This window comes from Mus caroli, chromosome 1 (assembly GCF_900094665.2).
Source record: "Mus caroli chromosome 1, CAROLI_EIJ_v1.1, whole genome shotgun sequence".
Lineage (NCBI taxonomy): Eukaryota > Metazoa > Chordata > Mammalia > Rodentia > Muridae > Mus > Mus caroli.
This window is the reverse complement of record NC_034570.1, coordinates 121,407,627-121,425,925: the sequence shown is the minus strand read 5'-3', so window position 1 is coordinate 121,425,925 and position 18,299 is coordinate 121,407,627. Positions and strand designations below refer to the sequence as shown.

The window sequence follows — 18,299 nt, the reverse complement described above, 5'->3', positions numbered from 1 at the left end:
TATATATATATATATATATATATATATATGCATGTGCACATGTATATACATGTGTTACAATAAATAAATAAATAAATAAATAACATAGAATTCCCTCTAGCCAGTGCTGGAACAGTAGCAGTTGACTGTTGCCTTCCCTCGACAATCCAGATTTATGGATTAAAGCTGTGATTCTACTGAGAGTTTGAATATTTCATTTGTGAATCTTAGTTTATATTTTAAAAAACAACAAAAAGAACCTCAATATACATAGATCACTCTGTTTATTTACAACCATTTAAAAATAAATATAAAGAAGAAAGGAGAATAATCCTTGCATTTTACCAAAACATAAAAGATTCAAAGTCTGAACATCTGAAATTTTAGGGTGCCAATTTTAGGGTTTTTGCTTCTGCTCTTTAAAAAAACATACGGTACTTCCAGGATTCAGATATAATTCTACCATTTCCACCAGTCATGGAATAAAATGCAAAAGATGACTCTAGGGACAGACCTTACCCCCAAGTTCATCTTAGAGAAGAGGAATGCATGTGATAGGATGAGATTTCAGGACTTGCTTTTCTCTGAGGAAATGGTCTCTGAGGAAGTCACCTGGCTTCTCTCTGGTTACCTTCCTCAAATTAATAAAGTGTCTGTTTTTGTCCCACAGAGGATGGCTTTTGTTTTTGTTTGTTTGGTTTTTTGTTTTTTTGTTTTTTGGGTTTTTTTTTTGTTTTTTCGAGACAGGGTTTCTCTGTGTAGCCCTGGCTGTCCTGGAACTCACTTTGTAGACCAGGCTGGCCTCAAACTCAGAAATCCGCCTGCCTCTGACTCCCAAGTGCTGGGATTAAAGGTGTGAGCCTCCACCGCCCGGCGGCTGGTTTTTGTTCTTAAAATTATTTCTGCACAGTATTCCAGAAAACTCAAGGGCCAAATTCTAAGAATGCTTTTTGTTCTTTTAGTTCCTGTGCTTTTATGATCTGTTTCATATAAGCCAAGAAGTCTGATAAAGCAGGAACTATTTTATTCACTAGGCCACACCTTATGAACTCCTTATAAAAATATGACCAGTAAATAAAAATATTACTAGTTACCTTCCAATGGCTTCTTTAATAAGAATGACTAAGAATTTTGGTTGAAAATCAGGAAACAGAAATTGAAAGCATGTCGTGATTAAATAAATCAACAATATTAACTTCTAACAATATTATTAACAATAATAAATTAACTTCATTTATACATAAATTCCCTCAAAATAGTCACATCCACAATATATGAGGTGGTTTTGGGCTCAAATCCCACCTTTTGAATCATTATGTATTATTCATTATGATGTATTTGGATTCCTTAAGGTAAGTTATCATAGGTGTCTCAGACCAACATGAAACCAGGGTATTCACTCCTGGTAGTGTGCTGTGTAGACAGAATGAGAAGATGGAAGGAGATTTTAGAGTTTTAGTGTTTGATAAGCTATCAAGTTTGAGATGAATCACTAGGATTCATTCAGAGTGAGTGGTAGCCTGAGACTGGATCATTGCGGTTACTTGCTCCTTGGTTCTTGGTTACTTCTCACCATCAATTCTGCATAGAGATTAATGTCATAATGTTGTCTTCTCTTTCATCTGTAATTTAATGTACTGGATGATGTAGGACAACCTAGGTGGGCATTTCAATTCTGTTCTAATTTGGTGAATTTGGATATGTGCCCTTAAGTCAGCTAAGAGAATGAACTAGAAGATAACAATAAAACAAAAAAACGCCTAAACTTGTATTTTTAGGATAACTTCATGCAGAACACCAGTGAAGAGGAATCAAAATCTAAATGGAACCTTAGTGATCAACATTACAAGATTGTTGTTGTTGTTGTTGTTGTTGCTGTTGTTGTTGCAGCAATCGGAGAGTTGTGTTAATTTGTTCTCAGTTTGAGGTGCACAGCATAGAGTAGGTTGTGGATACAGTAGAACTGATTTCTGGGGAAATGGCAGGAGGTAAATAAGAAAAATCCGTTCAAACATAAAGGGTTAAATTGAAGTGCTACCAAATAGCAACGATTGAGGAAAACCAAATGCCACCAGTGGTTTCTGAGATTTCTGCTGATTACAGTGACTCTGGGTTTATTAAAATGTCTGATAATATTTCATTTGGCTGAGGTTTTTACTTGGCTACTTTCCTCAAATGCGCTTTTCTGGACATGGAAGTTTCAATATTTACCCAAAGCCCAAGTGGGTGATTACCAACAGTGATTTCACCATGGCCCCATGGTTATGAGAGCAAAGAGCTGTCTAGACCTGATCGCAGTCATTATCTGCATCCCCCCCAAGCTGTCCATCACTGATGATGGCGTGAAGCATGGGCAGAACAGTAGGGCTGAACTTCTTTCTCAGTGGCGCACTTAACTTGTACCTAAAATGAGCTCTTTTTGGAAAAACAATAAGACTACATTATTCCTGAATAAATATCCCTTAAGACTCACAGCTCTAAGACACAGTTTCTAAAATGATCAGGATAAAACATTAGATAATTTTGCAAAATACGTTTTTGAGTGAGTTGGTAAAACTATATGATTTTTAAACCATGAGCTATTATCTTAAATCATTGACTTCATTTAAACTAAGATTATTTAAAAGCACTGTTATCATTGAATTTCAAACTTGCAAATTCAAAAAGAATAGAAGGTTAAGACTTGAAAATAAAACTTGGATATGGTTTCATAAACAGTACTTTCCAATTTCTAAAAGGGAGAGAATTAAAGGTTTAAGTGTTACCCCTGTTCTCTTATTAAAAAGAGTGGAGTTGGCAATAGGCATCATTAAAGATACAGTGTACATGTGGATATAATTTACAAAGAATAAATAAAAATATTATCAAGAATATATTATCCTCTATATTCATAACCTTACATCTGATTTGCTGTTTGAGACAGGATTTTATATACATATACAGTAGCCAGGATGGTCTTGAACTCACGATCCTCTTGCCTCAGTCTTTCAAAAGCTAGATTACAGGTGCATGCTGCTACACCCAGTTTGTTTTTTAATGGCTTGTTGGAAGTTCTAAGATGAAAACAACAGGATGAGTATGTATCTCACGGTGTAGTGGGGTTTGTTTTGTACTATTTGTGTTGTATTTGCATGTGTAAGTCTATGTGTCTACGAGTGTGTGTGTGTGTGTCTTTGTGTGTCTAAATATGTATGTATGTGTATGTATGTGTATCTATGTGTGTCTGTGTCTGTATATGTGTGTGTGTGTCTACATGCCTGTGTCTATGTTTTCCTGTATGAATATGTGTTTTTTGTATTTACTCATGTGAGTCTCCATATGTGTGTGTTTGTGTGTCTGTGTTTACAAGTGTTTGTGTGTATGTGTGTATCTACATGTCTTCATGTGTGTATGTGCCTATGCATGTATGTTTGAGTGTATGTGTTTTGTTTGGGTCTATGTGAACTTGTTTATATGTGTTTGTGTCTGATTGTATGTGGCTGTCTGTATGTGTTTGTACCCATATGCGCATATATGTAGTATGTGTGCATACATGTATGTGTGTGTGTGTGTGTGTAAGATATTCTACATAAAAGCTCATCCCATCTCTTTTTGGATCATTCTCCAGAAATCTGATTGCAGAAGAGGCAGCATTCCAGTAGCTCACTTATAGCCAATCATGCTCCAGGTTTATTCTCCTGTTAATTAGGTATTCATATTCTTCGTTTCTAATGAATACATTCTAGTGAAGAAAAGAAAATTGCTGAATATTTAAAAGTATAAAATGTGACAACTTAAAAATTTCACTAAGCAAACATATATGAAAAAAATTATGATACAATTGTGCTCAGGTCTAATGATAATCCAAAAGTAACTAATTACCGGTATGAAGGGCACAATGAGATATCTTCACACTCTCTTTCTTCAAACAAGGTGTCTGGGCACTCTTGACCCCCATTGGCTGCTTCCTGGATGATAATCCTGTATCGAGATTGTTTTATTGTAGTATTTCCTGAAGAAAATGAGAAATAAAATTATAGCTCCTGTTACATCGATGTAGATCAAATCCAGGCAGCATCTGGAAGGAAAGTGAAAAAGAGTTCAACTAAGCATATTTGTAAAAGGAAGCTAAGATGAAAGCAGCAAAGGCTGGGAGCCAGTGCTCAATCTCCCTCCTGTGGGCAAAGCTCCACACTGAGGCACTCGCTGTAAACTCAAATGTTTCCACTGTTTTAATGCATTTTAATTTAAACATCTTTTAGAAGATTGATGTTATTTTTATTTTTGTGTATGAGTGTCTTCCTGCATGTGTGTCTGTGAACCAACTGAATGCCTGATGGGTGCCTAGGAAGGGCATCCAACCCTTAGATCTCTAGTTACACACAGCTATGAGCTGCCATGTGGATACTAATAATCAAACCTGGCCCTTTGCAAGATCTGCAAGTGCTCTTTACAGCTGAGCAATCTCTCCAGCTCCAAACATCTTTTAAGTTTATATTTTACATTTCAAGTGACATAAGAATACTATATCATGGTGTGAAGCTCATATCCCCTCCTTCACTTCAAACAGTACCTGAAGGGCCTAGATTTCCATTATTTATTCTTTTCAATATGAAGTTTCTTGCCATAGACTGCTCTATATGGTAGAAATTCTTCTTTTGAAATTAATAATTCTAGGCTTGGGAAAGCCTGCAGAGGTAAATGGCACATGCCCCACTGTCTAGCTCTCAGTTTGCTTCTTGGTCAGAGGAGCCTTGCAAGACCCTAAGATCATCCTGCCTGCTAGTGGAAACTTTCTGGGGCCCCAAACTAGCTCCCTTGGAATCCTTCCTGACTACCCATCCTAGTCACATCCAGCCACTACCCCAGCTGGTCTGCCCAAGACTACCTGCAGAGGTGAGTGGCCTGCATGGTTCCGTGAGACCCATTGTCTACTTTCTTTTTGGTATGGAGGAGACTAGAGAGAGTCCAAGATCACCCTGCTTACCTGTGGAAACCTAGGCCACCAAGATTAACCAGTTCAGAACCCTGTTCCACCAATCTTATCCTAGTCAAATCCAGCTTATATCCCAGTTAGGGCTGACTGGGACACAGCCTACAGAGTGGGGCCTGCCTGAGCACATCAACAGAGTTGGGTACCCTGATCTCTATTATTTAGTCCACAAAACATCCCCTTCCACCTTCCTGATAAGTTCTGCTGCTGTCAGGAGCATTCAGCCAACACCAGGGAAAACCAGATGCCTAAAGGACAGCATAAGAACACAATCAAGAAGACTCAGGGCAATATGGCACCAACAGAGCCCATCTATCCTGCTACAATAAACCCTGGATATCGTAATGAAACTGAAGTACAAGAAGAGGATCTTCAATCCAATCTTATAAAGAAGATAGAGGCCTTTAAGAGGACATGAATAAATCCTTTTAGTAAATACAGTAAAAAACCAGTCAGAAATGAAAAGGTAGACATACCAGTGGACACTGAGGAAATTCAAAGAATGACTAGGTATTACTTCAAATGCTTATACTCCACAAAATTGGAAAGTCTAAATGATATAGATGATTTCCTAACAGATACCAATTATCAAATCTAAATCTAGATCAGGTAAAGCCTATGAATAGTCCTATAATCCCCTAAGGAAATAGAAGCAATCATTAAAAATTCTCCCAACCAAAGAAAGCTCTGGGTGAGATGGTGCTGTGCAGAATTCTACCCAACATTCAAAGAGGAACTAATCCCAATACTCCTCAGACTATTATACAATTTAGAAACATAAGGAAAGCTGCCAATCTTATTTTATGAAGCTATAGTCACCCGAATACCTAAACCACACAAAGACTCAACAAAGAAAGAGAATTTCAGACCAATTTCCCTTATGAATATTGATGCAAAAATACTCAATAAAATACTCACAAACTAAAACCAGGAGCATATCAAAGATATTATCCACCATGACCAAGTAGGCTTCATTCCAGGAATGCACAGATGCTTCAATATACAAAATTCTGTCAATGTAACCTACTATATAAACAAATTAAAAGAAACTAAATCACATGACCATCTCACTGGATGATACAAAAGGGTTTGACAAAATAAACACCCCTCCATGATATAAGTTTTGGAGAAAGAAGGGATATCAGGTACATAGCTAAACACAATAAAGGCAATAAACACCCCAGCCAATAGCCAACATCAAATTAAATAGAGAGAAACTTTAAGCATTTCCACTAAAATCATGTACAAGTCAAGGCTGCCTTCTCTCTCCATATCTCTTCAATATAGTACTTAAAATCTTAGCTAGAACAATAAGACAACTAAAGGAGATCAAGGAGAGACAAATTGGAAAGGAATAAGTCAAAGAATGTGTAAATTATATGATATGATAGATACATAAGTTACCCAAAAAATCTGCCAGAGAACTCTTACAGCTGATATACACCTTCCACAAAGTGGTTGGATACAAAATTAACTCAAAGTTAGCCAAAATCATACAATAGAAAATGAAGAGCATCTTCAACAAATACTGTTGGTCTAACTCGATTTCTGCATGTAGGAAAATGCAAATAGATCAATATTTATCACCCTGCACAAAACTCAATTCCCAATGGATCAAAGACCTCAACATAAAACCAGATACACTAGATCTACTAGAACAGAAAGTGGGGAATACCCTTGAACTCATTGGTACAGGAGACAACTTCCTGAACAAAACACCAATGACTCAGGCACTAAGGTTAAAAACTAATAAATGAGACCTCATGACACTGTAAGTCAAAGGACACCATAATTAGGATAAAATGACACCCTACAAATTGGGAAATGCTCTTCACTATCCCTATATCTGACAGAGGGCTAATATCCAAAATATATAAAGAACTCAAGATATTAGACACCAAACAATCCAAAAAAAAAAAAAAAACAATAAACATATATGTATTACAGAGCTAAACAGAATTCTCAACAGAAGATTCTCTAATGGCCAAGAAACACATACCAAAATGCTAAATATCCTTAGTTATCAGGGAAATGCAAATCAAAAGGACTTAGAATCCACCATTCACGCATAGTTAAGATGAAAAAAATCCAAGGACAGCACATGCTACCAAGGTTGTTAAGCCAGGGGAACATTCCTCCAGTGCGGGAGGTAGTGCAAACTTGTGTGACCACTCTGGAAACCAATTTGGCAGTTTCTCAAAAGACTGAGAATAGTTTTACCTCAGGACCCAGCTATATCATTCCTGTGTGTATATTCAAAAAATGTTTCACCATCCCACAAGGACACTTGCTCAACTATATTCATAACAGTGTTTTTGTTATACCAAAAACTGGAATCAATCTAGTTGTCTCTCAACTGAAGAATGGATAGAGAAAATGTGGTATATCTACAAAATGGAATACTACACAGCCATTAAAAACAACATCATGAATTTCACAAGCAAATGGATGGAATTAGAGAATATCTTCCTGAGTGAGGTAACTTACACCTAAAAGGACATGCTCAGTATGTATTCAGTTATAAATGGATATTGCCCATCAAGTGCAGGAAAACCAGGCTAAAATCAACAGACTCAGAAGCCAAATAACAAGAAGGGCCCAAGGGAGGATGGTTGAATCTTTCTCAGAAGGGGAAACAAAATAGATATTGGAGGTTGATGGAAGGAAGGAGCTGGTGGAAAGAGAGGTGAAAGGGGAGTGGGGCAGTATGGGGGAAATTATTTGTAGTGAAAGTAGGGGAGAGAACAGAAAGATCGGCTAGGGGGAGTAATATCTAGAATGTACCAGAGACCTGGGATGGAGTAAGGCCTCAGAGGGTCCATGGGGGTGACTCTAGCTGATTTTCATAGCAGTGGGGGTAAATAGATCCTGAAGTAGCTACTTCCTGTAGCCAGGCCAGACTCCCAGTGAATGAAGACATCAATCCACCCATAAAACCTTTGACCCAAAATTTGTATTGCCTACAAAATGTGCAGGGACAGATACAGAACAGAGACTGAGGGATTGGCCAACCAATGACTGCCCCAAATTGAGACCTATCCCATAGCCAAGAACAAATTCCTCACACTATTAATGATAGTATGTTATGTTTGCATACAGGAGCCTAGCATACCTGTCCTCTGAGAAGCTCCACCCAGCAGTCAATGGAAATAGATGCAGAAACTCACATCCAAACATAAATGGAGTTCAGGGAGTCTTACAAAAGAGTTGGGAGAAAGAATGAGGGAAAGAGAGAAGACAAAGACTCCACAGGAAGACCAACAAAGTCAACTAAACTGGATCTGTGGTGGCTCTCAGGGCCTGAATCACTAACCAAAGAGCAACCATGGGCTGGACCTAGGGCTCCTGCATATAGGTAGCGATGAGCACCTTTGTATTCATGCAGGTTCCCTAGCGACTGGAGCAAGGGATGTCCCTGAGCCTGTTCAAAAGAGAAGGGGAAAGAGGAACGGGAGGAGGATTGTGTAATCAAGTACTGGGAGGAGAGGGCAGAATGAGACAGAGAGAATACCTGACAAAGACTAGATCTATATATAGCAGGGCTTGATGGATTTCATTCATGCTCCCATACCATGCATACACATACACAGAAACAAACACACTGCCCTCATGGCTTGACTCTATATCGAATGGATCAAAAGCTGTAAGCATCACAATGATAGCCATATCCAGTGGTTATTCAAGGGTATACTAAAAAAGATAGATTCTATGGTAGAAACAATCAATTAGCATACAGGCAAAATGTTCATAGAGGGGGAAACAATGGTCACTTTATTTTAATGAAGGGAAATGTATATGAGTTTGAAGACAACAATAGAATTAATGAGAAGCTTGAGATAAAGAAACAATACCAGGATATGTAGGGCATCCATTACGTTTTGTGTCTATGCCTTTCTCCTTGGATGATCATAGTGAAAAGTCAGTTCTGAAGTGTTTTCCATGAATCTGTCATGAATAGCAGATTTGATAAAGTGATCCTGTGGCAAAAACAACAGTAGGCAGTGCGCACAGCTAGAATGGGGCTGTAATAGATATTCTCAAAACACGTCTCTATGGAAGCCAGCTTTGGGGTAGTGAGTTGAGCTTGTATGTATCCAAGAGAAACAAGAAATGTGAGTGCTTTGGGTAGCTTCTATCAAAGGTCTGAAGCCAGGCAAGGCAAGGTAAGAACATCTGAGGATGTTTTCACCAAATGGCACCAGACACAGCCTTCCTTCTCCACTGACTACAAGGAGAGATGATTTCTGGAGAGAAGGTGTGGAGGTAGATATGGTGGCTTGCAGATAGAAGATACCTAGAGATTATTTATACATATAAAACAGAAGGTTCTCAGGAATGATCCATAAGCTTAATATCACATATGTTCTTAGTATTTTGCATATACTGCCTTATTTTATTACTATAACTCCCAAGACAGAAATTAGTATGATTAATACTATCATTATTATCATGGTTCCCATTTTACAGATAAGAAATGGATAGGGGTAGAAGAAAATAGCTTCTCAAAATTACTTTTATACAATTAGACTGCCTTACACTGGTAGCAAAGTTTATGATCTTTCCATTAAAAGAGCAAATATTTCAGAGGAAAGAATATTAATCATAGCTCATGGTTTCATGCTTCCTTTCAAACAGTTCCTTAGCTGCCCACCTATGTACAGAAGGCTTAAATGTCAGTAATGTGAGTGATATTTCCCACCTCATTAGGCCTATGAAAAATAACAATAAATTAAAGTGTTCATTTGCAAACATAAACAATTGCTTAAGAATGATTATGGCTAACAAACAATTCACTGAAATTTGGTTTTGATTTATGCGTGTTCTGTCATCACTAAGCCATCAGGGATAATTAAGCTTAAGTTATTAATTATAGTGGGAAAAAGTAACATTTAGAAAAGTTGACAATTTAAAGATTGGAATTATATTTAACATAGAAAATACGTGAGTGGGCTCCAAACACTAAGGGACATTTAGAGAGGCACAGTGGGGGCCTGTACTACCAATTCCCAGCACAAAACAGAACAAACAAAATAAGTATATAAAAAAAAAGTTCAGTGTGATTTTTCCAGGTAAACTGGAGTACATCACACTGAATTAAATGCCATGAGTGTTGATCATAGAATTGTGAAATAAAGGTAGACATTAAGTTTTCAACTGGCTGAACATGCCAATGTAGATACACAGCATGCATGGCAGAGCAGGGGTGAAGATATGTGACCCGGCATTGGAGATGAACATACAAGGTGAGGTGATCCCAGAGATCAATATATATATACAAAAATCAAACAGGATTATTGCCTGTTAGCAAAGCAGGATAATTACTGCAATGCTTCCTGGAGTATTCCGATATTCCAGATGGCCTCTTTCCTCTCAAAACTTCCAACTCTTGACAGACCTCAAGAATTTCAACATGCTTCATGGCACTGATGCTCCGCTAAGCATGTGACCTTGAGCTCTTCTTTTTCAGCCTCCTCCCCTTCACAGAGACAGTGTACCATCCCAACAAAAATATAAGCTGCTAGTTCCTCTCTGATTCTAGACATCTGGAAGCAAAAATCATGATTCCAGTGATATTCTAAGATTCTCATTTTCATAAGCAGCCATGCTTAACTACCTCCTAGTGTCAGCTACCACTCTGCAACCCTAGTAGCTATTACAATTCAGTTCTTTTCTTTAACTGCAAGTTCCCCTCTGTGGTGCTTTGAATATGCTTGGCCCATGGTAAGTGGCATTATTAGGAGGTATGGGCTTGTTGGAGGAAGTTTGTCACTGTATAGGTAGGCTTTGAGGACTCAGTGCTCCAGCTCCACCCAGTGTAGAAAAGACCTTCCTCCTGACAGCCTTTGAATCAAGATCAAGATGTAGACCTCTTGGCTCCTCCAGCACCATATCTGCCTGTGTTCTGTCGTGCTTTAATGGACTGAAACTCTGAAACTCTGAAATTATTAACCAGCCCCAATTAGATGTTTTCCTTTATAAGAGTTGCCTTGGTCATGATGTCTTTTCACAGCAATGAAACCCTAACTAAGAGACCCTAGATGTAAAACTGGAAAAAAAAAATCTTGTTCTTCATTGATGTGAAGGTTTCATGAGATATTGCATTTAAAGCATATGCATTCTGCCCAGAATGGTGACTAAAACATTCCAATAATTGAATCATCTGTAGTTTTCTAAAAGGTGAAGAGAAGTTACAAACTATTTTGTTTTCCACCTTGTATGCCCGCAGAAGAGACCATGAATAACTTCTCTCTATATTATGTTCCCAGAGAGTTAATCCTTCCCCTTCCAATGAAGAGGAAAAAATGGGATTATCAGTGCCATGTTTGTTGAGAGAAGTCCTGGTTCATGCTGCTATCTTTGCTTAAATAGCAATCATTTTTTTGGTTCACTTTACAAGTACCTCAGTTTGCATAAATATTTTGACTACTCAGACAAACAACATCACCAGTGCCACCTATTTGAATATAACATAACTAATATAAAGTAATATAAAATATATCAAAAAATGAAATATAGCATGCTACACACACACACATACACACATTTTGTTTCTTCTAAAGCCCAGGTTTTCATTTGAAGAGTGTGTGAAAGACACTCTACACAGCTGTTCCCCAAGTTATTCAGTGGATCTGGTAACTGGCCAACTTGCCCTTTTTAATTTTTGCCACCATATTTTATTTGAGATAGCTGCTCACCCATTTATCAAGTATTATTTGACGACCCTGGCATTCCTTTTCATGAATCAATAAATTAAAAACTAAAGGGAAAGCGAAGTACACTTTAGATGTGTGCTTATGGTAGAAGCATTCCAAATAAACCCTACATCAGAAAGAGTATAAACAGCCTATCAACAAAGTACATGAGTGTGAAGGAAAGGAGTTCACACTTGGCTTGTCAAGGAGATAGCTTTCAAGTCAAGGTTGTAGATAGATACCATAGTATGAGGTGAGACAGCCCAAGTCTCCTCATTACATCACAAGTGAGGTATATTCTCTCTTCTGATTAATTATACACCAGAGAATGCCTCTTTTCCTCTTCACCACAGCTCTTGAAGCTGTCAGAGTTAGCTTCCTCCATAGAAAATGAACAAAACCAGGAATTTAGTACCAGCCTCTCTCCCATTTAAGTAACAGACTATCAGGAGTCTTGAGATCTCATAGGGGAGCACTTAGCACACACAATGTTGTCATTGTTGATAAATATTTATCAGATATCTGCTCTCTGTGGGTCACTCAGCTGGATTCTGTATGGGAAACTGGAATATACATAATACATTATGAATTTTTTTTTGCAGCAGAAGAGAAGCTCAGTGGGCAGACAACAATGCAAAAGTTCTCTAGGAAAACTTTTAGAGAAGTTTTATTTGAGTTTAGAAATGATAAGATAAACTATATTTTCCAAAGGCCACCAACCTTGTAGTCTCTCTTTCTTCAAGGAGAAATGGAAGTATAAGTGGTTTTAATAATGTGTTGTTGCAGAATTGTTGCATGTAGAAAGATTTTTCATATAGTTCCTCTTTATTCATCTTAGTGCTGGATACTCAGAGCAGGTGCATGAAGCCCAGGATTAAAGACCCTCAAGATGCACAGGAAGTCAAAGACTCATCTATACATGGGTGAAATTAAGCCAAACTCTTCTGCCAAACACTTTAGGAATGTTGGAAAGAGGCTTTAGCATAACCATCTATTTATTTCACTTTGAAACATTGCCTGAAAAGAAAAGTATTCTATACTCTTAAATTTCATAATCATCATTCACTTTGCAACAGAAACCAAATTCAGTGAAACTGGCAACAGACAGGACTTCTGGGCTGTGGTGTCTAATCCCGGCTCATTACCGAGCTGCTATATGACCTTGGGCAATGCACTTAACATCTCAGAGCTTCAATTTTCTTATTTGTCCTGTGTGGGTAATACTGCCTGGCCAATTCACAGGGCAGCTGTTAGGAATGCCTGATTAAATGGAATTTAAAGCATCTTGCAAATGTGAAAAAAACCAACCTGTGAGCTCAAAATGCTTTCTGGATAAGACTTTCACAAATACTTCAGAGGGAGCAATTCTCCCTTATATTTGCATAAACTATGCAAGATAAGAGTCAAGACAAATAAACATTTTCTCTCTTTGGTGTGTGTCATGCACTTGATAAAGCCTAAGCAACAACTTTACATTTCTTGAGGCTTTCTCCATTTTCTTCTATTTTCTATCTCTGACCACTACTTCTTTTCTTTTTTCTCATTCTTTTCTCATACACTATATCCTGACCACAGTTTCTTTTCCTCCACTCCTCCTAACCCTCCCTGCAACCCAAAATCCACTTCTTCATTTCCCTTCAGAAAAGAGAAAAGACCTTCCAGGGATATCAACCAAACATGTCATAGCAAGGCACAGTAAGACTAGGTAAAAACCCTCATAATAAGGCTGGGCATGCTAACCCAGAAGGAAAAGGATCCCAAGAGCAGGGCAGTCAGAGACACTCCTGCTCACACTGTTAGATGTTTCCCCCAAACAGTACTGCTGCTCTTAAAACACCTACAGTTTAATGAACATGCCCCTTCCCAGTAGTGAGAGGCCTTCAGCTTGGCTTCTCTCCATCATCCCTCAAGTCACCCATGCTCTGTCAAGGTTTCCTTATCTCCTGTAGTCCCCAAGCCTGGCTGCACATTAAAATCTCAAGAAATACTTCTCCACATCTCCTCACTCATCAACCCTAAGAGTTGAATCAGAATGTCTATTTGTGTGGGGCCAAAAAAATTGTCATATTAACAAGCAAAGTTTTCAGGGTGATAGAATAGCTGATATTGCACACCTAGAGCAAAGTTCTATATTCATTCAATATGTCAAAAAAGAAACCAAACATAAAATATGATTAGCCAAGCCACAGGAACAAAAAACATTAAGTAAATCATTGCAGCTTTTTTTTCCAAATTTTTATTTTTTTTATTAGATATTTTCTTCATTTACATTTCAAATGCTATCCCAAAAGTCCCCTATAAACTCCTCCTGCCTTGCTCCCTAACCCACCCACTCCTACTTCCTGGCCCTAGCATTCCCATGTACTGGGGCATATAATCATCCCAAGACCAAGGGCCTCTCCTCCCATTGATGGCCAACTAGGCCATCCTCTGCTACATATGCAACTAGAGACACAAGCTCTGGGGGGTACTGGTTAGTTCATATTGTTGATCCTCCTATAGGGTTGCAGACCTTTTTAGCTCCTTGGGTACTTTCTCTAGCTCTTTCTCTGGGGGCCCTGTGTTCCATCCAATAGATGACTGTGAGCATCTACTTCTGTATGATGCCAGGCACTGGCATAGCCTCACAAGAGATAGCTATATCAGGGTCTTGTCAGCAAAATCTTGCTGGCATATGCAATAGTGTCTGGATTTGCAATCAAAACAACCCTGAGATTCTACCTCACACCAATCAGAATGGCTAAGATAAAAAGTTCAGGTGACAGCAGATGCTAGTGAGGATGTGAAGAAAGAGGAACACTCCTCCATTGCTGGTGGGATTGCAAGCTGGAATTGCAAGCTACAACCACTCTGGAAATCAGTCAGGCAGTTCCTCAGAAAATTGGACATAGTACTACCTGAGGACCCAGCAATACCCCTACTGGGCATATACCCAGAAGATGTTCCAACATTTAATAAGGAAACACACTCCACTATGTTCATAGCAGCCTTATTTATAATAGCCAGAAGCTAGAAAGAACCCAGATGTCCTTCAACAGAGGAATGGATACAGATAATGTGGTACATTTACACAATGGAGTACTACTCAGCTATTAAAAACAATGGATTTATGAAATTATTAGGCAAATAGATGGATCTGAAGGATATCATCCTGAATGAGATAACCCAATCACAAAAGAACACACATGATATGCACTCATTGGTAAGTGGATATTAGCTCAGAAACTCAGAATACCCAAGATAGAATTTGCAAAACACATGAAACTCAAGAAGAAGGAAGACTAAAGTGTGGCTACTTCCTTCCTTCTTAGAATGGGGAACAAAATACTCATAGAAGGAGTTACAAAGTTCGGAGCTGAGAGGGAAGGAAGGACCATCCAGAGACTGTCCCACCCGGGTTTCATCCCATAAACAACCACCAAAATCATTGCAGCTTTTAACACATCTAAAACTGCAGCCTGCCCTACAGCAAAGTACATTGTAATGAGTATAATTAGAAATGAGTACTAGAAACAAGGGAGTTAACAATGCCATTTATACCAACACATTTCACTTGTTCCCCCTCCCCCCGCCCCCTTGGGAACATGTGCTGATATGACAGGGATTTCTTCATTCCCCTGTCCCTGTCCTGACCTCTTTTCATTTTAGATAATGAGATGATGAGTAGCTGCCTGCTACTGGGCTCCTAATATGTTGGACTCCATCAGTGTTAAGACCAAAATACCATGTTGTGTTGCATACAAAAGGGTTCTGGAGGCCTAGATGCCCTCTGGAACAGAAACTCAAGATGCTGTCAACATCAGCCAGAAATATCAGAGTACATGTCTCTTCAGGAAACCTCTTTACAATAATTCATACTGTTCTGTACTATCAGTGCATATGTCCTAAAGGGTAGAAAGTGATTCTATTTATGGATAAGACTGTATTCAAGGGCAGATGGCATGCAGGTGTCATAGAAGAAGGAAAATGTAGTTCAGAGAAGCATAGGTAGCAGGAAACTCTGGATAACCTGACCCTCTGACTACATCCATTTTCCTCACATGAGGTGAAATGGATTGCATGACCATTTGCTTTGATGAACCTTGCTGTGTTTGAAAGCTACCACCAGCCATTGTAGCTCAGCTCTATAAATCCTAGTTCACCATTCTACTTTCAGGATATGCATATGTATACAAACTGGTCTATTGAGCACAAGGTCCCAGGGATAGCATAGATATTAAACATTAGTCTTTGGAGTATGGTTTCTGTTGGGGGGAAAATACCAGAAAGTTAAGAAAACAACTCTGAAATCAAAACATTGAAGTTTTTCACTTTCCACCATAGGTTTTATCAGGAAGTAAACAAAGACTCTTGACACATGTGTGCATATGATGTGCTTTTCTTGAATTTTAGTTATTTTTGTAGCTACTCATGAAGTATTAGTATCTGAAATTCTTTTACCTTGGGAAATTAAGATTTAGTGCCTTCAGGGAAAGGAATACCTCATTAACGAGGCTCTGAAGCATAATAACTAGGCATGGGACAAATTTCTATCATGAAAATCTAAAATGTTTCAAAATCTGAAAGTTTGTGAGTACTGAGGGGATGTCACAAGTGAGGAATTCTACAGAATGAATGTATATATGTATGTATGTATGTATGTATGATATATTAACTATCTATCTCTATCTATCTATCTATCTATCTATCTATCTATCTATCTATCTATCTATCTATGCATCTATCTATCATCCATCATTTGTCTATCATCAATTTCTTTATTTATTTTTTGATTTTTTTTATGTCTTATCCACAGTTTCCTCTCTCTCCTCTCCTCCCAGGTCCCCTTTTGTCCTCCCATCCCATCCACTGTTCTGCTTCTCTTTAGAAAGGGGCAGAACTGCCTTGGATATTAACTACCATATCAAGTGGCAGGAAGACTAGGCACCTTTTCTAATATTAAGGGTGAAAGAGGAGCCCCAGGAAGAAGGGGCCTAAATGCAGGCAAAAGAGTCAGAGAACAGAGACTGCTCCCATTCATAAGAGTATCACAAGACGAAGCTATACAACTGTAACATATATGTTCAGAGTGCCTACATTATTCTTATATAGGCTCTCTATTTGGTGGGTCAGTCTCTGTGATCCCCTGTGAGACAAGTTTAGTTGATTCTGTGGATTTTTATTGGCATAAAATTAGATAGGTTGGTCAATAGAATAGAAACAAAAACACAGGAGTAAACCTACACACCAATGGATACTTACTTGAATTTTGCCAAAATTATACAATGGGGAAAAAAAGAAAGCATCTTCAACAAATGGCACTAGTCTAACTGGATGTCAGCATGAGGAAGAATGAAAATACATCTATATCTATCGCCCTGTACAAAACTCAAGTTGAAGTGGATCAAAGACCTCAACATAAAACCAGATATATTAAACTAGATAGACAAGAAAGAGGGAAATAGCCGTGGATACATTAGCACAGGAGACAACTTCCTGAACATAACACCCATTGTATAGGTACTAAGACCAACGATAAGTAAAGGGAACCTCCCCAAACTGAAAAGCTTCTATAAGGAAAGGGACACCATCAATGGGACAAAATGGCATCCTACAGAATGAAAAAAGATCTTCCCCAATCCCACATCTGACAGAAAGCTGATTATCAAAATATATGAAGAACTCAAGAAACTAGATATCAAAAAACTAAATAATCTAATTAAAAATGGAGTAGAGATCTAAGCATAGAATTCTCAACAGAGGAATCTCAAGTGGCAGAGAATCACTTAAAGAAATGTCCAGCACTATTACCCACCTTGATCTTCATTAAGACCCAGCTTTACCACTCCTGGGCATATACCCAAAGGATCATAAAACAAGGACACTTGTACAACTACATTCATGGCAGCTTTATTACTAATAGCCAGAAACTGGAAATAAACTAGGTGTCCCTCAACAAAAGAATGGATAAAGAAAATGCTCTACCTTTACACAATGGAATATTACTCATCTATTGGAAAACTACTCACCTATTAAAAACAATGACATCATAAAATTTGCCAGAAAATGTATGGGACTAGAAAAGACCATCCTGAGTGAGTTAACTAAGACCCCGAAAGATTAACATAATACATATCCACTCATAAGTCATTATTATCTGTAAAGAATAACAATGCTGAGTAGTACTCCATTGTATAAATGTACCATATTTTCTGTATCCATTCCTCTGTTGAGGGGCATCTGGGTTCTTTCCAGCTTCTGGCTATTACAAATAAGGCTGCTATGAACATAGTTGAGCATGTGTCCTTATTACCGGTTGGATATATGCCCAAGAGAGGTATTGTGGGATCCTCTGGTAGTACTATGTTCAATTTTCTGAGGAACCGCCAGACTGATTTCCAAAGTGGTTGTACAAGCTTTCAATTCCACCAATAATGGAGGAGTGTTCCTCTTTCTCCACATCCTTGCCAGCATCTGCTGTCACCTGAATTTTTGATCTTAGCCATTCTGGTTGGTGTGAGGTGGAATCTCAGGGTTGTTTTGATTTGCAATTCCCTGATGATTAAGGATGCTGAACATTTTTTCAGGTGCTTCTCAGCCATTGGGTATTCCTCAGGTGAGAATTCTTTGTTTAGCTCTGAGCCCCATTTTTTAATGGGGTTATTTGATTTTCTGGA

General features: G+C 38.3%; 1 protein-coding gene across 1 annotated transcript in view; it reads right to left on the bottom strand.

The window, feature by feature from the left end:
• Thsd7b (thrombospondin type 1 domain containing 7B) overlaps nt 1-18,299 on the bottom strand; it is an 879,842-nt gene that overhangs the window by 369,530 nt on the left and 492,013 nt on the right. Inside the window, exon 11 of the mRNA XM_021164520.2 lies at nt 3,841-3,970. Within this exon, the coding sequence (XP_021020179.1) occupies nt 3,841-3,970 (130 nt within the window). The remainder of the gene's footprint in view (nt 1-3,840; nt 3,971-18,299) is intronic.